General features: G+C 51.8%; 1 protein-coding gene across 4 annotated transcripts in view; it reads left to right on the top strand.

Annotated features, from left to right (window-relative positions):
• CHST15 (carbohydrate sulfotransferase 15) overlaps nt 1-14954 on the top strand; it is a 50928-nt gene extending 35974 nt beyond the window's left edge. For 3 of the 4 annotated variants that reach the window (XM_068140472.1, XM_068140470.1, XM_068140469.1), the window contains exons 4-8: nt 236-382; nt 5394-5550; nt 9651-9807; nt 12340-12487; nt 14300-14954. In XM_068140472.1, coding sequence (XP_067996573.1) covers nt 236-382; nt 5394-5550; nt 9651-9807; nt 12340-12487; nt 14300-14490 — 800 coding nt within the window. In that variant the 3' untranslated portion in view covers nt 14491-14954. The remainder of the gene's footprint in view (nt 1-235; nt 383-5393; nt 5551-9650; nt 9808-12339; nt 12488-14299) is intronic. The other variant, XM_068140473.1, reaches the window with a different exon arrangement.
• Nucleotides 14955-21738: the final 6784 nt, after the last annotated feature.

Raw genomic sequence — 21738 nt, 5'->3', positions numbered from 1 at the left:
CTGTGAACCAGAACACTGAAGATATTTCCTATCCCTGTGGATTTATGGCTTAATCTCACAGTACCTGAGATCTCAGCTCCCTCACTGCTGGCACTGGTGCCTGAGCACTGCACTGGCTGTGTACTGCCGCCGGCTGGCACAGTGCCGGCCGCGCCGGGGAAGCTGCCGTGGTTGACACCAGCAGTCGATCCTGCCCTGCTATTACGCTGTTTTTAACAGAGCCCTCTCTTTCCAGGGATCATTCGCCTGAGGGATGGGTTCCACGATCGCTACCCCGTGGAGGATTACCTGGATCTGTTTGACTTAGCAGCACACCAGATCCAGGGGGTGCTGCAGAGCGAAGCGGCCAAGGAGCACGGCGCCGTCAGCAACATCATCATCGGTAGGGCAAACGCAGCTCCCAGTGCCTGCAGCTCCAGCCGAGCCGTGAGAGGGGCACCTGCCCAGATGGGAATGCTTGGCAGCACAGGGCCTCTGAAGCTGGTTTTCTCTGGGGTGTGTGGATAGTGCAGGAGTTCTTGCCTTGCTTTGCCAAACAACTGTGATTATCTCTGGAGAGTGTCCAAGCAAGCAATGAATGTCTCATACGAGCACAGAATTCTTTAGGCTGGAAGACACCTTTAGGACCATTGAGTCCAATTGCTAACCCAGCACAGTCAAGTCCTCCATACCACGTCCCCCAGCACCACAGCTATGTGCCTTTCAAATCCCTCCAGGGATGGGGACTCCACTTCTGCCCTGGGCAGCCTGACTCAGGGCTTGACAACCCTTTGGGGGAAGACATTTTTCCTAATGTCCAAGCTAAATCTCCCTGGCACTGCTTGGGGCTGCCTCCTCTTATCCTATCACTTATTACCAGGGAGAAGAGACCAGTACCCACCTTGCTACAGCTGCCACTCAGGGGCCTGTAGAGAGTGGTAAGTGCTGGTGAGCATTAGCATTTACTTCAGGCTTTAAAAGAAGAGTGAGTGCCCTTGGCAGCTCCTTCAAATGCTGTGTTCATTGTGTTCTCAGGACAGTGAGACTGCAGGCTGGGGTTCCAGTGCTGGAGCTGCCACACTAACTGAGGTGTTACCACATACAGTGGGTGCTGTGGAAATCCCGTGGCTGACTGCAGGCAGTTTCCACGATAGGGACAGCTCCAAGCAGCACTTGAGCTCCAGCATAAGATACACACAGGGGGAAGCACCACTTTGTGTGTGTGTCATCACCCCTATGGAGCCTGTGGTGCCTGAAGTAGAAATGACTTAACCTCAGAGCTGGTTTGCTAACAGCAAGGACAATGCAAGTTTCAAGAGCAGGAACAGAGTCAAGCTGTAGCTATCCTGTGCTGTATTTCTTTGCAGGCACAGTGCAAGCTGCTAGCTGATGCCAGTCTTACAGTTTTAACTGAGACTAAATTACCTGGTTAGCACTGAAGTGTAGCACAAAGTCATTACTTTGTGATGCTGTTGTATTGTACCTTATGGAGCAGAGTGGGTATGGAGGGGCTCTAGGGAGGGATCCTGGGATTGCTTTCCATGACACACTGGTTGATGCACCCTGCTCATCCACCTCAGGCCACGGTGCCCCTTGTTTGCAGGGGCCACCAGGAATCTCTCAGTTCTCTCTGCTGACTCCACAGCTGTACCAGACTTACTCTGTCACCTCACAACCTCCCCAGGCAGCTGGACACCTTCCATGAACGTGCTCATTGTGCAAGAGACAGTTCCCTGCTACAAAGAGAGCTCTCAAGGAGACCTGAGGTCATTATTCTACAGCAAATAGAGACCAGCATTTTGCTGCTTGCCTTCAGAGGGAATACCCTCAGAATAATACTTTTGAAGCTGCTGCTGGCTGGATGAAATGCTGGCACTGTCTTCTGGTGGCTAAACCAGAGCCTTGGCTCCGGTCACATCTGTTTCATACTGCCTCAGCCGCCAGTCCAGCCTGTCATTCCTCTATTACATATCCAACACTGAGCACATTTTGCAAGACAGGGTCTCCAGCAGTGTTGCTGTCAAGGACATCTGCAGATTTTCCTCCTGTCCTTTCATGAGTGAAGTGCTCATGCTAATTAAATTCAGTAATCTAATTGGCTGTGTACATCTTTGATTGGTTGCCTCCTGATATGGCTTTCTCCAGAGTTTGCTTTGTGTCTCTCTTTCCTGTAGTCTCATTTCTCGTTCCATTAGGGCTCTGTTCACTGCTCTTATTAAGTTTACAGGCAAGCCCTGAATGATTGCACTCATTAAGTCAGTCTTTTACGACCTTGGTAAAAACCACAGCCAAGCTGGCCAGCCCAAAATGAAGCTGCAGGAATATCAGGGCTGCTTGGAGTCCTCCATTTTCATCTTTCTGATGACTGAAAGGAATAATTCAATTAAAAATACAAATACCTCAGTAGTTCCTCATGGTACTTTGAAAAGTTAAGCTTCTTTGGATGCTAAACTTAGTGGGCAATAATTCCAGCTCCCCCCCTTTCAGAACAGTATCTGCTCAGAGATGACCCCAAGGGCTGACAGAGCTGTGGCAGCTGGAGGCATTTGCAGCAGCACTTTTTTATTGCTGATCACTAATTTATCTTGAGAAAGCACAGTGTGAGGTTAATCCCTGAATGAGTGAATGTGGAGGTTATACATCCAGTCTCCAGGCAGTCCAGCAATTCCTCAGTCCTTTAAGTCCATAAGAAAGAACACACTTTTGGTTGCAGTGCTTTAATTTGACGTGATTGCTATAGCAGTGATGAGCGTATCTCATTCTCGGGACAGCTGCTTCCCTCTGCAGATACTGACTCTGGATTAGCAACCAGACAAGAACACTGCCAGATCATCAGGAATGTTTCTGGCTGCTTCACAAAATTAAAAGAGTCTTCAGAGCCCAGGATTACTTATTTTAATTTAATCCCCCCCAGCTTCATTCTAGGCAATCATCTTGTTCTGGGAAGCTTTGCCTTCTTGCACCCAGGCTATCCTGGACTGAGTGCATTGGAGCAGCACTTGGAGTCCCTGTGACACTGTAGTTTGACTTGGTTGTGTGCCTTGACACTCCTTGAAGAGTTCTGGTGGTGCCAACTGATGCAGCTGGAGCAATTCCTGTGGCATTGCCTGGCCTGTGATTCTGGGAGAGTCTGCCCATTGAGGTGTTAATGCATTGATCTATCTTAGTGCAGGTAGCACAGGTGTAAGCAGATCCTCTTAGGTTTGGTCACCATATGTGAGCTAATCGGAATAAATCCAACAGAGCATCAAATATGATCAGAGGTCTACAGAGCAGAGAAACGTGAAGGAAGATCAGCAACTCTGTTCTGAGCAGATGGAATTGATGAGCAGACCAGTTCCAGGAATAGATGGCCTGAGGAAGTCACAGACTTTAATCTTCGGCATGGTTTAGACAAACTGCTTGAGGAAGCAGTGGAAGCTTAGCTGTTCCTGTTGCAGAGCTGCAGCAGTGACTTTCCAAGGTGGATCTCGTGCCTGAAGTGCACTGTGCATGCAAGTGCTGCTCCCCAGTAGCATCATTCCACCTGCTGACAGCGCAGCACTCGCTGCGTGAGGTGCTTGTGCTGCAGCTCACCTCTTGGCCTGCATGTAGGCTTTTGTGTTTCTACTTGGCCCACATGAGGGCTGGGCTAATTGAGTTTTAATTGACAAGCCAAAGCCCACCCATGATTAGGCAGTGCTTTGGCTAATCAATTTAGAATGGGAAAGCAGAGCTATGGTGAACACCCAGCGCTGCTCACTGGACCTGATCTCCTCCTGAGGAGAGGCAAATGGAGATGCCAGAAGATGAATGTGTTTCCCAGCTCCCAGACTTTATTAGTGACTCACATTATGCTCAGCTCAGTTTTGAGCCCATACCTTTTCCTTGGGATGTTTTGACAAGCCTTTTAAATCCTCATTGAATTTTCCCAGGAGAGAGGGAAAGAAAAGTGCAATCATGTGTGAGTCTATAAGCCTGCAACATGATTATTTTTCATCACATTCCTTTTGATTTGAATAACCTCATTAACAAGAATTAACTCTCATTAGGCTGCCAAAGAGTGGAATTTTCCCCAAAGCCTCTGTGTGTGTTTTATTAAAGGGTTGTGTGGCAGTTAAATGCCAGCATGCTTTAAAAGGTGGGGAAGGTTGCCCCAGACACCCTATCAGGTCACTCGCTTGGCAGCTGAAGCATCATGCACCCTGCTCTGGACAGACAGGAGTGACTGTGTTTCTCCCAGCAGCATCACACTCAGGGGAAGCTTCCTCAGGAGCTAAGGACATCAGAACCTGGCCTTATTCTAGAAACCACTGGTCTAATTACCAACTGTGTCTTAATCTAGATGAACGACTGTAGTTATATAAAAAAGCTCTGATCACAGGATCCCAGCATGGTGGGGCCTGAAAGAGACCTCTGGAGTCACCCATTCCAACCCCCTGCTAAAGCAGGGCACCCACAGCAGCTTGCCCAGGATCACAATGGCATGGGGCCTTTGGAAGCTCTCCAGAGAAGGAGACTCCCCAGTCCACCTGGCTGTGTTCCTGTGTGACCTGCCCTGGGTGATCCTGCTCTGGCAGGGGATTTGGACTGGAGGAGCCTTCGATGTCCCTTCCAGCCCCTAGCATCCTGTGAACCTGTGATTCTGTGATCCTCTCTGGGCAGCCTGCTCCAGGGCTCCAGCACCCTCACACAAAAGAATTTTTTTGCTCCCATTCAGGAGGAACCTCCTAGGTTCTAGTTTGTGCCTGTCTCATCTCTGGAAAGAGTCTGGCCCCATCCTCTTGGCACACAGCTTTAGGATATTTATAAGCATTGATAAGACCCCCTTCACTGATCAGATCAATGGATAATTCTCCAGAGGGGACATTTCAAACTGGAGTGACACAGTTCAGTGGTTAGAGGTTTCTCATGTGCTCACCAACTCTCCTGTCCATGTTCTCAATCTCCTCATCCACTGGAGGGGTGGGTTCTGCTTCTTGCTTTAGTTTGTGTCAGATTGGACAAATGCTTCCCAAGTCCCTACTCTGAGATGAGGAGCATCAAAACCTGGGGGTGCTACAGAGATGACAGGTCTTAGGCAGCCACAAGCTCCTGCCTCCTTGCTGGAGTGTGAGCCAAACCCTGAGCAGTCCATTCCAGACCAGGTCAAATAGATTGGCAGCTGCTAACCACTGAGAGGAAGCAATGTGTTTAGTGGACAGGAATATTTCAGGTGGAACTACATCAAGCATGCCTCAGCCATGACTAGAGGCACAAAGGTACAAGGCAGTGTGGCTGCTCTGGCTGTGGGGAGCGTTAGCCAGGCCACTGTGCAAGAACTGAGGTCTGTGGACATGAATAGAGTCAGTTTTAATCAGCCTGCAGCAGGTTTCAGCCCGCCTGCAGTGCCAAGAATGCAATGAGTAACCAGCAGGGATGCTTTTCCCTTGCAGGGGAGGCCAGCGCCTCGACCATGTGGGACAACAACGCTTGGATTTTTTTTTATGACAACAGCACTGAAGGAGAACCTCCCTTCTTAATCCAGGATTTCATCCATGCCTTCCAACCAAATGCCAAACTCATCATCATGCTGAGAGACCCTGTTGAAAGGTGAGCCAGGAACGCGCTGTGAAGTGCACGAGAACGCTCTCTGGCTGCAGGGGCTTCAGTCACTCTCTTGCACACACCTGAGTGTTCCGCTGCATGTGACATGAGGCTGGCTTGTGATGGGAGCTGCCCAGGGCCTTGCTCTGTGCGCTGTGGCTCAGGGAATTGTGATAGTGTTTCAAAGAGGGGCGTGGGAGTGAGAGTGCCACTGCAAGCGCCATGAGCTCCCTGGGGGAAAAGCATGCATGTCCATTGCCTGAGCTAAGGCCCTGGGGAGGGCTCATTGGGCTGAGAATGGCACTGCAGCTACAGGCCCTGTGAGGTGCTTCAGCTCCTCTCTATGTCTTCAAGAGGCATCTTGTTCAAAAGGATTAGAAGATTGCAAACAGCTCCAAAGTCAGCAAATCACAGAACCATAAAACCATTTTGGTTTGAAGAGGCCTCTAAGGTCAGGAATTCCAACCTCTAACTCGGCACTCCTAGGTCACCACTAAACTGGCCAGCAGCACCACATCTCCTGGTCTCTGGTGCAACTCTCACATCAGGTTTCCCTAGGCAGTGGTGTTGAGCACAGCAGATCGTCCTTGGCCTTCCTGATTTCCTTTGTACTGAAAAGTTGTTTCCCCTCTCCAGGCTGAACATGCCCAGCTCTCAGCCTGGCCTCACAGCAGAGGGCTTCTAGCCTCTTGATCCCTTCTATGGCCTCCTCTGTACCCTCTCCAACAAGCCTGTGTTAACAAAGCCAAGAAGCACCCAGGAAACAGGAGAGAGGAATCCAGGTGCCAGGGTGAGCTCAGGCACTGGGAGAGGGGCAGGCATGGGGTGTTGGTGCAGGCAGCCTGTACCCCTCTGCCTAGCAGCTCTCCAGGGAGACTGGGCAGTGGGAGGGGAGGGATGCAGCTTCCCTTCCTGGGCAGGACATGGCTGCTGGTGAGAGGCAGAGCTGTGAAGCATCAGTAAATACAGCTCTCACTTTTAACGGCACTCCTGACCTCAGGAGCTAACAGATGGTGATTTTATGGGAGAGAGCTGGCTGAAGTGGCTTCCTCATGTAAATTACTGACCAATTCCCTGACTGGTTTAACCACCCTCTGTAATGGGGTTGTAGCTCTTTGCCAGCTTTAATGCTGGTGGCAAAAAGTCAGCTCCATTCCCTTACTGTATTTAGAATTAATTGGTTTCCTTCTGTTTATGATTTCCTGTGCCCCTGTTGCTGATAGCTTGTCTGAACTGCAGGAGCAAAAGCAGCTGTGGCAGCAGGGGCAGCCTGGGCAGCTCCATCAAACGTTGGAGGGTAATGGAGCTCCTGGGTGGTGCAGGGCATTGGAGCATTTGCCTTGGAGTAGCTGTTATGGGTCTAGTGTGAGAGCAAAAGAACTCCCCCGCCTCCCCACCCCTTTCCCCTCCTGCCAAGAAGTGGTGGATGCTGCACAGGGTCTGGGACAGAGGCTGACTTAAGCTGCACAGGCTAAGGTCTGTCCTGCAGCAGGGTATCTTTGGAGGGCAGCAAGGTTTGTGGTGGTGAGTGTGAATGACATGGGTGTAACAGCTCACAGTTGAGGGGAGCCACTTCAGGCAGCCAGAGCAGCTGAAATCCTAATCAGCAGAGGGTTTATTTTCAGCCAGATGTCTCCAGAATTAAACACAGCCTGAAAGAAACAGAAACTCTTGCCTGCCCTGCAGAGAGCTTCTCCTCAAGAGTGTGGTTTCCCACAAGATGTCAGCACGATGCAGTTGTTTTAATGGATGGTCAGAAATGCTCATATCAAACCCTTTAAATCAAGGTGCAGACAGGCCCATGCTGTATGTAATGTCTGCTGGCAAGAAGCTCATTCCCTGCTCTTCCAGGAGCAGTCTGTGCTGCCATCCCTGGGACAAGCTGGGCAAGCCCAAGTGCTGTTGCTGTAGGCACTTTGCTGCAGCCAGGGGCTACTGCTGTGTGCCCTAACTTAGCTGATGTTGGCTGCCTTTGTGCCTTAGCTTCTCCCCAGCTCCTTCCCTGGCAGAGTCCCTCCCCAGCCTTCCTGTAAGCTTTAAGCACTGCAAGGCCACCACAAGCTCTCTCTGCAGCCTTCTCCCCTCCAGGCTGACCCAGCCCAACTCCCCAGCCTGGCCTCACAGCAGAGGGCTTCCAGCCCTGCCAGCATTGCTGTGGCCTCCTCTGGCCCTGCTCCAGCGGGTCCCTGTCTGCTGTGCTGAGGGCTCCAGAGCTGCCCCAGCTCTGCAGGGGGGGTCTCAGCAGAGTGAATCAGAGGGGCAAAATCCCCTCCCTGCCCCTGCTGCCCACACTGCTGGGGATCAGCCCAGGACAGGTTGGCTTTTTTTTCCCCTTTCTATTCTCTTTTCTCATCTTCACTTTCCTGTTAATAAGATGTGTTAAAAACCTCACAAAACAAACGCCCACCAAGTTAAAAGCAACCTGACACAAAGGAATCTCTTTTCTCCCACCTTAGAGGAGTAGGGAGTCTTCATTTCTTTCACATGGGCATTTGAGTCCTGCTCTTGCAAAACACTGCCATAAGTAATGAGTGCAGGGGGGCTGCTCCTGGGCTTAAGTGCTCTGCTGGATTAGGGCCTACACTTGCTAAATTAAATGATGAATTTTTAAGTACCTGTGGAAATCTAGGGAAGTTAAAAAATAAATGAAGTAAGTGGAATAGCAAAGGTTAGTGCAGCAGTAAAGTGAAACCTAAATAAAGCAGGGGGTTTAAGATCCTGTCTTGGACACCTGTGCCTTTTGACAGAGGCTGAAGGATGTTTAGGACTTCAGGAATGTTCTCCAGAGGTGGCTGCTGTGGGTGTGTGAGAGCTGTGCTGCAAGCTGTACTGTGAAGATGTCTCCAAAATCCTGCAGTGCTGTTGGGGTTCTGGTCATGGTGTCTAAGCCTCAGTGTAAGCAGCGTTCCTGTGTCAGCAGATGTGGTGTTTATGCCATGGAAGAGCATTCTCTTGGTCTCTTTGAACCATATTTAACTTAGGAGCATAGGATCATGGAGTTGTATTGGTTGGAAAAGCCCTTAGAGGTCATTGAGTCCAGACACTCCCTGCCTCTACCAAGGCTGGGGCTAAACCACCTTGAAGAAGTTTAACCAAGCTTCCAGGGGTCAGTGCTGAAGCAGATCCTCTACCGGCCTGTAGGTTTGGGTTGTGTCACCAACACCACCCCCAAAGGCATTTCAATTAAGATTTATTTTGAGTTATAGTAAGCAACTGTAAACACTGCTAAAAACGTGCTGTGAGGGGAGGCTTCCCTGCTGTGACTTAGGGAGATTGCTCTTGCTGGTGGCTGTTGCTTCCTGCAGCAGCTGGTGCAGGGGCTCTGCTGGCCTGCCAGCTGCAGGCATTCATGGGCCCACGTCCTGATGCCCTCAAAGTGCAGGTGGCATTGCTTGTGGAACCACAGAATCATTTGGGTTGTAAAAGCCCTCTGAGGCCACCAGGCCCAACCATTCCCTAGCTCTACCAAGGCTGGTGCTAGCCCCAGCCCCTAGGCACCACAGCACCACATCTGTGCTTGGAGACTGCAGCACTGCAGATCGTAGGTGGGTCAGTCACCCAGCTGTACTGTTTCAGCTTAAACAACCCAAGAGCTGGGGTGCTGTAGATTAAAAGTTTGTAATAGAAAGTCAACACAGGACTGGAGGTACCTGGAAAAAAGATAGGAAATGTGGGCTCTTGCCTGCTCCTGTGGTAGCCAGCTTGGTAATCATATTAACAATCACTCCTCCTAACCTGTTCCGCTCCTCTGGTGGCTCTGAAGTCATCTTTCAGCTTCTGAGAGGAGCACCACAGACAGAGGGGCAGCAGGGACAGCTGAGATCAGTTCTGCTGCTCATAGGTGACACATCTGAACAGTTTCCTGCAGGAAGAAGAGAGACTGGCTTGCACAACTGCTGGGGGCCGGTTCCCAAGGGGTGCCGGACGGGGAAGTGGGGAGGGTGTGCGGCCGGTGGATGCTGCAGAGGGTGGCAGGGTGTCTGAACTCCTCAGAGCGGACAGAGACGGTAACGTCCCGCAGGAGCCGCCGTGCCCCTCGGTGCCCACTGTCGTGTAAATAAAGCTGCCTTGTCCCTCTGCCGCTCACCTCCCGGCTCTCCTTCCAGGCTGTACTCCGATTATCTCTACTTTGCAAGTGCCAACAAGTCTGCAGAAGACTTCCACGAGAAGGTGTCGGAGTCCCTGCAGCTGTTTGAAAGCTGCGTGCTGGATTCCTCCCTGCGAGCCTGCGTCTACAACAACAGCCTCAACAACGCCATGCCCGTGCGTATCCACCGCGCCTCGGCCCCTGCTCCCCGGCGCTGCCTCAGGCCAGCTCCTTCCCCTTCCAACCCGCAGTGCACACAAGCTCCCTTGGGAAGGCGGATGATGTCGGTCTACCTGCGAGCTGCTGGCGGGGCTCGGCTGCCCGCTCAGCTGGACGCCAGCAGCTGTGCCCGGGGGAGCCTGCGGGGAGCACATTTAGGGAAGGTTACAGCTGGAAGCTTTTTTTTCTCTCCATCCTTTGCACATCTCTCCAAAAGCAGCTCTGGTGAGGGTCTTTGTGGGGTAAAGTTGTCTCAAAATCAGAGTCGATGATGTATTCCTTCTCGAGGAAAGGCCACCAATAATAGCACATTTTAAATGTTATTTCAGTTGTGCCCATCAGAAACTGCTGGCAGGGGCATGCTGAGTGTACAGGTTTGGTATCCCAGAATTCATATTTTTAGTGTAGAACTGGCTTCCAATTTTGCTTGAAGAGGGGAAGAAAATATGACAGAGATTGACTGAAAGTGTCACATCTGGCCAGTGCACCATTTAATCCTTCTTTATTTGCTCAGGCTGTGAAGGACTCAGAGTTCCCTCCTTTGTCTCCAGGGTGAAGTTATTGCCTTCTCCACTCAATAAAACAGCCACCAGAGACCATATTGCACAGGCTAGGGTCCTGCAGGGGCAGGGCAAGGAGGACATTGCTCCTGCTTGCTGTGGCTACTGCACTGGAGCTGCCGCTCTTTGGTGATGGCCTCCAGGACCTCCACAGACAAGAGCTGCTCCTGGGCAGTTCCAGTCTTTTCTAGCCCTCTGCTCACACAAGTGCACTTCTTCCATTGTAGGGAAAGGCAGAGAGGGAATCAGAAGGAAAGATTTTCTTCTGATCCTTGTCCTCAGGGTGCAGAACCAACCTTCATTTGTTGTCCCTCTGAAGAAGATGCTTTGGGCACCAACGAGAGGATGCCTCATTGCAGGGAGCCAAAGCAGGTGTTCACCATAAAACAAAAAATGTGACCTGTGCTCCTCAGTGGCCTTCTGTAGCTGCTTCTTCAGCCAAGCTTCTGAAGTCTGTGATGTGCATGGTGTGCTGTATTGAGAGGGTTGGGGTTATTTCCCCTGCTGAGCTCATGAGGTTGCTGATGATGTGACTATGCCAGAAGAATGTTTGCCGTTTGTTAATGTCTCCCTGAAAGGAGAGAGATGTCATAGCCATGAGCAGCGCTGATGGACATCTCCTGCAAAGCAAAGGCTTTGTCATCATCAAAAGAATGCCTTGGCAATCATTCAAACTGTTTGGCTGGAACTGATGTGTCAGTGTGGGTCAGGCAAGAAGCAAAGGAGGCTGCCGTTGTCTGGCCTGATGGGCTCTGCTGCGATGTGCTTGCAGGAGTGAAGGCTCTTTGATGAAAGATGTGTATGAGTTGGGATTCATGTTCCTCTCTTCTGAGCCCAAAGGGATTTGGAAAACATTTTATAAGCATGGTTGGACTCTTAAGAACACCACCCTGCCCTTTTTATGTTTCAGCTTGTGATGTAAAATTGAGGAGGGAAGGAAAACAGGGATGAGGTCAGGACAGGCTGAAAGTCTGCCTTTGCACATCTGTGTTCTAATGCCGCCTGGTGCTCTCCTCCTGTGCTCAGACAGTGCCCCATTAATGCTGTCTAGCAGTCACTGCTACTGCAGCTTACATCTAGAGCTCATTATTGCAATCAGATGATACAAGCAAATACACCAAATCTAATTCCTGCCATGGAATCAGGCCATTTGCACCGCTTATAGCAGTGTGATCTGGTGCAGCTGATACTCAAAGTGAGATAAGCAGCCTTGTGACCTGAAGCAGGCAGCAGGACCTAGCATAGAACATGAAGTCATAGAATGTTTTAGACTGAAATGGAGCTTTAAAGGTCTAGTCCAGCCCCCTGCAGTCAGCAGGGACATCCTCAACCAGAGCAGGCTGCTCAGAGCCCCATCCCACCTGACCTGGAATGTTTCTAGGGATGAGACATCTCCCACCTCTGGGCAACCTGGGCCAGTGTTGCACCACCCTCAGTGACAAAAGTTGTCTTCCTTCTATCTAAATCTCCCTCCTTTAGCTTAAAACTGTTAGCCCTTGCTCTGTTGCAACAGGCCCTGCTAAAAAGACAGTCACATTCCCTTCCACTGCTGTTCACCCAGGGGATGAGAGCTCTCAGTGTCTCCATGAGGCCTGGGTCATTTCGAACATCCTTCTGTAGGTTGTTGTCTCTGTGCAGCACTTGCATGCCGAGTGCAGCACTGTGCAGCAGAGGGGTGGAAGCAAGCCAGTGCATAGCCAAGCTGCTGGTGAAAGGCCATCCCTAAGCAGCAGGAAGGCCCTTTGCAAAGATTTCCCTAAGCTGCACTGAAAACCAGAGGGAGAACAGACAGTGTTCAGCTCTTGTCTTCTTGTGGCTCATCAGCAGCAGACATTTGGGATTCTGCCCAGGGGACAGAGGCGAGTGTTGGTTTGTTACTGCTAGGGGTGTTGCCAGGTGAATGAATTTTGCTCTGGTTTTGTGCTGCAGGTGAGGCTCCAGGTGGGACTCTATGTTGTGTATCTTTTGGACTGGCTCACAGTGTTTGACAAAGATCAGATCCTCGTTCTTCGCTTGGAGGACCACGCTTCAAACATGAGGTACACCATGCAGATGGTGTTCCAGTTCTTGGATCTGGGTAGGTGTCCCCTGGCTGCTTTGAGAGAGGTGCTGAAGTCCTGGTTGTCCTTCTGCAGGGTCATTTGTGCTTTATTAAGGGACAGACATGGGAATTTGTCTTGACAGATGCATGGATCTTGGTGCCTGGAGTCAATCAAAACTGGGAAAGACTGGTGGGAGAGGACCTTGCTAAGACTATACCAAGAAAAAATATCACAGCCATTCCGAAGGCAGGGATGTATCTTACCCCAGGGAAGGCAGCCCTGCTTCTGCAGGCAGCCAGAAGTGCTTATCATGAGCTTATACAGGTGCAAGAGATGTCCTGCAGAGTTTGAACAGACTGAAGTGCTCCCCTGGTGCAGATCCAACCCCCCATCTGATCGTGAGGGTTGTGCTTCTAGCCAGGGAGGAGGAGGAAATTGTGGTTTTGCTGTGCTGATTGAGACATTTGTTGCTGATTGTCAGAGAAAGGCTGGCAGACACAAATGTTGCCCAACGTTGATCTGACAGTAGCGAGAGGATGCAAATGTGGCTGCAAAAGAGCCTGTCTGGCCCAAACACTGGATGATGAGGAAGTTTGAGTGCAGCAGACTGAACAGATGAAGAGCTTGGCATCCCCTTCTTGAATGTGGTTTATGCTGGAAAAGTCTGTGGGTGTTTTGTCTTGCTCAAGTACATGGAATCAGAGAATAATTGACTTGTTTTGGTTGGAAGAGACCTTTACAACCATCAAGTCTAGCTGTTAACCCAGCACTGCCAGGTCACTGCTGAGGCATGTCCCCAAGTGCCACATCTATGTGCCAGGGGCTTACATCTCCTCCTGGAGCAGTGGCATACTCTGCCTGTGTTCCACTCTGATCCCAGCCTCCAAACAAACATAGACAGGGCTTACATGAGTGAAGCTTGTGGAGTCTCTACCAAGTGTTAGATGACTTGCAGCATGAAATGAAATCAGAGGCTGAAACGGCTGTGTCTCCAGAAGGGACAGGGATGCCAGTCACTGGCAGCACTGCTGTCTGAAAACAATTGTTTTTCCCTGCAAAATTATTTCTGCTGCTTGTAGCAGGAATGGTTAGTTAATGTGAAAGGAAAGCTTCTTATTTCTGTGATTACTAATCAATGTGTTTCTGTGTTTGCTAATCAATGTGTTTCTGTGTTGGCTCATCAAAGCCCATGTGCGATATTCTGAAGCATCATGGCTGCTAACACAAATCCCATTTGTCATCCCCTGGCAAACCTCTTGGTTTGGTGGCTTGTTTCCCTCAGCATGGGCACTTCATAGAATCAGTCAGGGTTGGAAGGGACCACAAGGATCATCTAGTTCCAACCCCCCTGCCATGGGCAGGGACACCCCACACTAGATCAGGCTGGACAGAGCCTCATCCAGCCTGGCCTTAAACACCCCCAGGGACAGGGCCCCAACCACCTCCCTGGACAACCCATTCCAGGGCTTGACCACTCTCATGGGGAAGAACTTCCTCCTCACCTCCAGCCTGAATCTCCCCACCTCCAGCTTCATTCCATTCCCCCTAGTTCTATCACTCCCTGAGATCCTGAGCAGTCCCTCCCCAGCCTTCCTGTAGCCCCCTTCAGATACTGGAAGGCCACAATGAGGTCACCTGGGAGCCTTCTCTTCTGCAGACTGAACAGCCCCAACCCCTTCAGTCTGTCCTCACAGGAGAGGTGCTCCAGCCCTCTGCTCATCCTCCTGGCCCTGCTCTGGACACCTTCCAGCACCTCCACATCCCTCTTGTAATAGGGGCTCCAGAACTGGAGGCAGAACTGTCACTTGGGGTGAACTCTTTGAAGGCAATGTTCTCCTTGTCCACAGGACCGCTGAGCGAGAAGCAAGAAGCTCTGATCACAAAGAGTCCTGCATCCAACACCAGGCGGCCCGAAGACAGGAACCTGGGACCCATGCTGCCGGCAACCAAGGCGATCCTCAGAGATTTCTATAGGCCTTTTAATACAAAACTGGCACAAGTTCTTTTTGATGATGCTTTTTTATGGAAGAGGACCTGACCTGTACATTTCTTGTCACAAATACAGTGCTCAAAGGAGGGTTTATTTTTTTAAAGTCTATTTTTGTGCGTGGATATTTGCATTTCCCAGCCCAAAGAGGAGCCGAGCTGAGCGGGGAGCCGAGTGGTGACCGAGCCGAGCGGGGAGCCAAGCCTCTCGCCTGCGGCCCGCACGCTGCACCACAGCTGCACCACAGTCTCCTGAGGAGAACGTAAAGCCTCTTGCATCTCAGTTTATTACAACTTCTTGTACCCCTGGCCAAAGAGTGGAGCAGGGAAGCGCTGGTGCTGTGAGGATGTCTTGCGCTCTCCACGGCGACCTTCTCTGAGATGCTGCGGCACAGAGCTGGCATCGGCCTCCTCCAGTTACACTTGTAATCTCATTTCCAATATATGTTACTCATTCATCTTTTCAGACTATCAATGTCATTTAGCCATTAAAATTTTTAATTCAATTCAACCTAAGATGTTGGCTCTGTCGGGGTTCTTTTGGGCAGCACCTTCGCCGAGGCTCCTCGCTCACACCCAGGTTCTCACACTCCCTCAAACCAGAGGTAAAGAACCGTTGCATTTACATCAGTTTCCAAGTCTAGTTCATATCTAGATGATAAGTGGACTTTCACAGCCACAGTTCTTGTCACAGAAAACTCTGTATTCTGGCTGAAAGCTTAAGAACAGCCCACACTCAGGGCTCAGTATAACAAATCCATGGCCTTCCATGTTTTGCCCATGTAAATACAAGCACTTGGCATTTGTTCTTATCACTCACCCCTTTGCCCAGGAGCCCGCTCACAGGCTCGGTGGAAGGGTCATTACTGGCCATGGAGAGCTTTGTGGAGGTCTCTGTTAGCTTCTATGCAATTACTCTTCACCATTGCAAAGAAACAGGCCCCTAAAAATTGCTATGAAATCATGTTCTGGGATGTACAGATGGACAGGATGCAGAATGTGGTGGACAGTGCTGACCACGTGTGTCCAGGTGTGGACAAGATCAGCAGAGAGCAGGCTCTGCAGTGTCAGCATGTTGTGTGTAGCACAGGAGCACATGGGGAAGGGACTACAGCTCCAGCTGATCCGTTAGGAGCTTGTGATCCTTCTAGAAGGGAAGGTTGTGATGAGGCTGGTTTGATGTCATCCTCCCTTGCATGAGCTCCATGACTGAATGCATTACAGCCTTGTACTGGCAGGTCGTAGCAGGCCTAAGCAGCAAGCAAACTGTCAAGAGGGCATCTTGAAGGGAAGGATGCTGCTCTGTAGTCCAGACAAAATACAATATTGATCTGCTGATTCAGAGTAAACAAAGGCAGCATTTGAGTTTCCTGAGTGGCATGACAGGGCTGGGGTCAGACCCCTCTCCTCTGCAGCCCCAGAGCAGACTGTCCCGCCGCCCTTCACTGGCTTCACTCCAGCCTCATAGCACAGTCTCTGCATAGGATGAGGATCACCTCGAGTCCTCCCAGTCCCCTTTACTTTTCTGTTGGCAGGTTTAGCTGTGGAAGATTGCAAGATCTTTGTGATTGTCCCCTGGAGCACTGAGCTGACCTGCAGCCCCAGAGTGGTTTGCTAAGGACCTGGACTCTGCCAGGAGGGCAAACGTCCATGCTTGCCAGAGCATAGCAGTGGTGCTTTGGAGAGCCCTCACAAGACGTGTCTCATAGTGTGTTCTCTCTTGTCTCTGCTGAACAGGAGCAATCAGGCAGAGCTGAGGCTTCCCTGAGGGCAAAGGCACCGAGGCAGGAGCCATTTCCAAATGTTCTCACTGCTGCTGTGGAAGAACACGAAATGTTTTCTGCCAGACCTTGTGTCTCTGGGCCAAGCATCTTGGAGTGCTGGGAGGAGCAGAGTCAAAGCAAAGGATCTGCTGCTGAGGCCAGCAGGCAGTGTCAGGGGTGGCCAGTGGTGGTTTGCTGTCTGTTGAGTGCAGAGCACAGACCTGCAGGCTTCAGCCTAATAAACTGGAGAGCAGCAATGGGGCTGTCACAGCTCGGAATATCTCCTGCAGCCACGAAGCTCTGCTGAGCCAAACGCTCTCACTGCAGAGCAGGCACAGCGGTGCCGCACGATCACTCCTGCTGGGCGCTGCTGACAGAGACGTGGACACGCATCCCTGTGCTGCGCTACCCTCTGGTGGTGGGCAGCGGAGAAAGAAACGGCAGGAGCCAAACCCAGGGTGATGCTGACAGCAGCACTTGCCCCTGCAGCCCGGGAGCTGGGGTTCCCGTGGAGAGGCACTGCCTCTGCACAGAATCATAGAATCTAGGTTGGAAAAGACCTTTAAGATTATCAGAGTCCAAGCATAAACCCAGCACTGTCAACTCCACCACTAAGGATGTCCCTCAGCACCACAGCTACATGGCTCTGGAATCCCTCCAGGCATGGGGCCTCCACCAATTCCCTGGGCAGCCTCTTCTAGTGCCTGACAACCCTTTTAAGGAAGAGATTGTTCCTAATGTCCAGACTAAACCTTTCCTGGTGCGACTTGAGACTGTCTCCTCTTGTCCCATCAGTTGCCAGTTGTTCCTCTGGTAGTACTTCCAGCTGTCACCAGGTAGTCATTCCAGAGCAGCTGCTGTGCTGCTCTCAGGTGGTGGCCTGGCAATCCCAGCTGGCAGAGGTGATGCCAACCATACCATCTGTCTGTCCACTCCAGCTCTCCACTTGCAGTCAGGGGAAAGATCTCATCAGTGGCTGAAGCCATCAAGAAGCTCAGCCTTGGTTTTGGCAGTGTCCTGCTGAGGGCCCTTGCTTTAAGTCACAGCTCCTGTAAAAATTTGCCTGCTCTCTGGGCTGCCTCTGTCAACATAGAGACCCTTGCAGTGATTGCCAGCATGGCAGGGGCTTAATGGCCTGCCAGGCTGACAGCTGCTGGGCAAATGAGAGGCCTGCTGTGTGTGTACTAACCCACAATTAGCAGGAGGTGGATAAGAGGCACAGAGAGTAATCACTGTCACATTCCAGAGGACAGACATCTTCCTTCCCTCAGCCTTGTCATTCCCCAGCAGACATCTGCTTGTGCAAAAGCTGTCCCTTTGAGCAGAGCTAGGGGTGCTGGTGCCTCTGCAGCCAGGCTGGCAGGGGCCATAGAAGCACCAGGATCCTCACGTGTCCATCTGCTTTCCCCTGCTGTCACCCACCAAATGAGCTTCTCTCCAACCAGGTATGCAGGCAGAAGGAGCAAGGTTTGTGTCCACACCTGTATCACACCTGTGCATTTTGACTACTCTGGTGCTCCAGGGAGTGACAAGTCCCAGGCTTGTGATGTGACTGATTCGGCACCTCCAGCCCCTGAGCAACAAGCCCCAGTGGGTGATATGAGTGCAGCTGGTACCTGGCTCCCTGCCCCCAGAACAGTCATGTCCTCTGTGTTCACTTTGAGGGGCCACAAAAATCATAAGAGGGAGGGCTGGAAGCCTTCTACTGTGAGGCCAGGCTGAAAGAGGTGATGTGACACTACAGCAGGGCAAGGAGGCAAAGGCTGCCATGCAACAGCTGCAGAAAGGGCTGGAGGAGAGGGAGAATAAGAAAGGAATCCTGCAGCTGAGCCAGATGAAATCCTGGAGCTGCAAGGCAAGTTGGACAGGCAAAATTGCACAGAAGAAAGGAACCCCAAGCAAGGGGGCAAAAAAATAGAGGAAACCAGACAGAGAAATAAGCAGTAAGAAAAATAAGCAGTAAGAGATGAAGAGCTGTCAGGTGAAAGGGTGAGGGCTTTACCACCTGAAAAGGCTCTGGGAAGGAAAACAGTGATACAACCTGAGGAGACTCTTGGCTTGGCTGCCCAGCCATCGACTCCGTCCACGGCAGGCTTGGCTTTTGTTTGTGCTGCATGGGGAGGCCTAACAGCCAGGAGGAATGGGAGGAAGGCAAACGTGTGCCAGGAGGTGTGCACAGCTGGCAGAACTGTGCCAGTGTGCCAGGAGGTGTGCACAGCTGGCAGAACTGAGTGTGCCAGGAGGTGTGCACAGCTGGCAGAACTGAGTGTGCCAGGAGGTGTGCACAGCTGGCAGAACTGTGCCAGTGTGCCAGGAGGTGTGCACAGCTGGCAGAACTGCCATATACCTTCAATTTTAGCCTGGTTGTAGGAAGCCACTTGGGTGACTTTGGGCAGTGGGTTGTGATGCTGCTGGTGGGGACAATATAGGGCAGAAGCGAAGAGCTGGGGTGCAGCAAGGCTGTTGCCGAAACCTGTCAGCCCGCGCTGCCACCTCAGGCCCCGCGGCTGCCCCCTTGGGGGTCACCAGGCGTTCGTTTCCTAGGCGCCGGCAGGAGCTGCGGTGAGGCCAGCGGGCGCCACGAGAGGGCAGTGCGGAGCCGAGAAGGCGGCCGCGGGCGGGAGGGCTGCCCCGCGGCGCAGCCACCGCAACGCGCAGCCGGCAGGAGGCAAACGGAACCCGGGCAAAGCGGAGGGACGTGACTGATGGCGGCTGCCGCCGGGGGAGGGAAGCCCGCTGCCCTGGCTTACACCCTGCAAGAGCGAAAAGTTGTTATCAAAGGGCTTCCCCAGAGCTGCAGCGGGTGGGGAAGGCAAAGCAGTTCTCATGCTACAGGACACACAACTCGGCACAGCTCACTGCAGCTCTCAGAATCACAGAAACAGGGAATACTTGGAAAGGAGCCTCAAGGATCAGCTTTCTCTGGAGCTCTTCCAGGCTGTCCACAACTCTTTTGTACAATAGGGACCAAAATTAGACGCAGGGTTTCAGATGTAGCCTGATGTGGTGGTTTAGTTAATGCTGGGGAGGGGGGAACACTTCAGCCCACCACACCTGACAAGTGGTGAACAGAGATTATGACCTCTTCATCTCTGCTGGTGATGTTCCTGATGCAGCCCAGCATCATGTTGGCCTTCTCTGCCACAGCAGCACACTATGCCCACACACAGAGCATTGTAACTCATGCTGAGCAGAAATAGCTCCTATGTAGCTCAACCCAAGTCAGATAACTCACACACAAGTCAACACAACCCAACCCAACATAACACAGAGGACACAGGGAGCCAGGCAAAAGGACCAAAGCATGCCCAGAAGTAGTTTGCACAGAGCATGGCACTGATGCCATTCACATAGAGTGATTGGTATCACAGATTCACATTGTACTGGGTTGGAAGGACCCTCCAAGGTCATCTTGTCCAGCCCCTCTGCAGTCAGCAGGGTATGGGCAGCAGACCACAGGTGGCTCCACGTGGGCAAAGAGCAGGACAGGGCTTGCATGCTGGTGTGTGCAGAAACTCCCCTACTGCAAGGAACCAGCCTGGTATTTGCTGGACTGGTGGCTTCCCAGGCCGAGGCAAGGGAGGCTGTGAGGGATGCAGGTGATTAGTGCAGGGAGCTAGAGCAGTATCCTGAGATTTTTCACACATGAAGCTGTCCACAAGGCCTTGTGAAGGTCACCAGAAACTGCTGCTTTAAAGCCCAGACCCAAGAGAGCACTGGGGGGGGTGATGATTTTCTGTACTGAGAAACCCCTTGTTCAGAAAGTATCCTTTCCCTGCTGCTTCCCTGTGCCCTCTCCTCTTTTTCCTGATGAACAGCAGTAGAGCCCCACGGCACTTCACACAGACTGCTGCTGCCCTGGGCTCAGGGCAAGGCAGAGGGCAATTTGCTGTGCAATCGGTGCAGAAGAAGCCTCTCAGCTCACACACAGCTCTGACACAGCTCCCATTCCCACAGCAAGCAGTCCCCAGCGTGAGCTGGGTGGGTGTCAAGTCATCCCTGGTGCATCCTCACAGCAGCCCAGCTGTGGTGAGCAGCTGTCACCACCACGGTGGGCTCAGGCTTGGAGGTCAGACTGGTGCACACAGCTCTACCATGCCTTCCTTCTAGGTGCTGCTCAGAGAAATCTTCAGCATAATGATGTCCCCTAAACTGTCCTTGAACACAGTGCCCAAAGGGGAATGTGAACACTCCCAGCAGTGCCAGCATGGCTGCAAGACTGCCAGGCAGACACAGGGGTGGGAACCTGGGTTTAGAATCATAGGATGGGTTGGGTTGGAAGGGGCCTTAGAGCTTATCCAGTACTAACCCCCCCAGCAGTGGGCAGGGCACCTCCCACTAGAGCAGCTGCTCTAAGTCCCATCCAGCCTGACCTACACCCTTCCAGGGATGGGACACCCACAGCCTCCCTGGGCAGCCTGTTCCAGTGCTTCAGCACCCTCCCAGGGAGGGATTTCTTCGCTGCCTCACAGCACGTTTTGATGCCAGACCCTTCTCCTGCATTCTCTTGCACAATATTGAGGTATAAATGTTTCTTTTCTTGCATTGCAGTCCTTCAGAGCTATTCCACACTTAGGATAAGGAAAATGTGCACTCAGAGGTGCAAGCCCAGAGAGTGCTACCCAGGAAAAGCAGCTCTGAGTGAGTCACAGTATGAAGCCTGAGATGCCTGAATTGCACATGTGGTGATGCTCACTGCCGTTTAAGAATCATTTCACATGCTTACAGTCCATTTGGATGGGACTGGAAGGGGCTAAACTCCTCCTTCCAGCATCTGCTGTCTGCTTTCTATCAATCATTGAATGTAAGTGGGAAGAGGATTTCCATGTTGTTCCAGCACGAACATCAGGTGAAACCCACCCCTGCACTGAGTGTTCAGGGGGGAGTTGAAGGACTGCAGTGGTCTGGTCTGCACATGAGACCTGAGGACAGCTAGGGCTGAGTGGAGCTGAGGGCTTCACATCAGCCACCCCCACCCCAGCCTAAGTGTAAGCTGGTTCTTGTTCTGCTGGTCCCAGCCTGGAGCTCTGCCAGGGAGGGAGACAGTAGCAGGAAGGTTTCCCACAGCAGTAAGCTGTGGAAATCACAGAATGGTTTGGGCTGGAAGGGGCCTCTGGAGATCATCTACTCCAACCCCCCTGCTAAAGCAGGGTCCCTCACAGCAGGTTTCTCAGGATCACAATGGCCAGGCAGGTTGGGAATCTCTCTGGGGAAGGAAACTCCACAGCCTCTCTGGGCAGCTAGTTCCAGTGCTCCAGCACCCTTGCCCCAGAGAGGTTTTTCCCTGTGTTGGGCTGGCCCTTGCTGTGCTCCAGTTTGTTTCTGAAATGCTTTGGAACAGGGATCTGGGCAGACAAAGCAGCAGCTCAGCTGTTTGGCAGCCCCTGCAGCAGAATGTTGTTGCTTGATCAAAGGCCACTATTGCTAGGGACTGAGTGGAGCAAAGTCCCTGCACTGTTACTCCTTTCTTTGGAGCAAGGATGAAGCAAGTCAGACTGCAGCCAAACCCTGAGCAGAGCTCTCTGGAACTAGCAGGG

This window comes from Melanerpes formicivorus, unplaced genomic scaffold (genome assembly GCF_026170545.1).
Source record: "Melanerpes formicivorus ecotype bairdi unplaced genomic scaffold, bMelFor1.0.p_v2 SCAF_6, whole genome shotgun sequence".
NCBI lineage: Eukaryota > Metazoa > Chordata > Aves > Piciformes > Picidae > Melanerpes > Melanerpes formicivorus.
The sequence above is the reverse complement of the archived record's forward strand: the minus strand, read 5'-3'. Positions and strand labels throughout refer to the sequence as shown.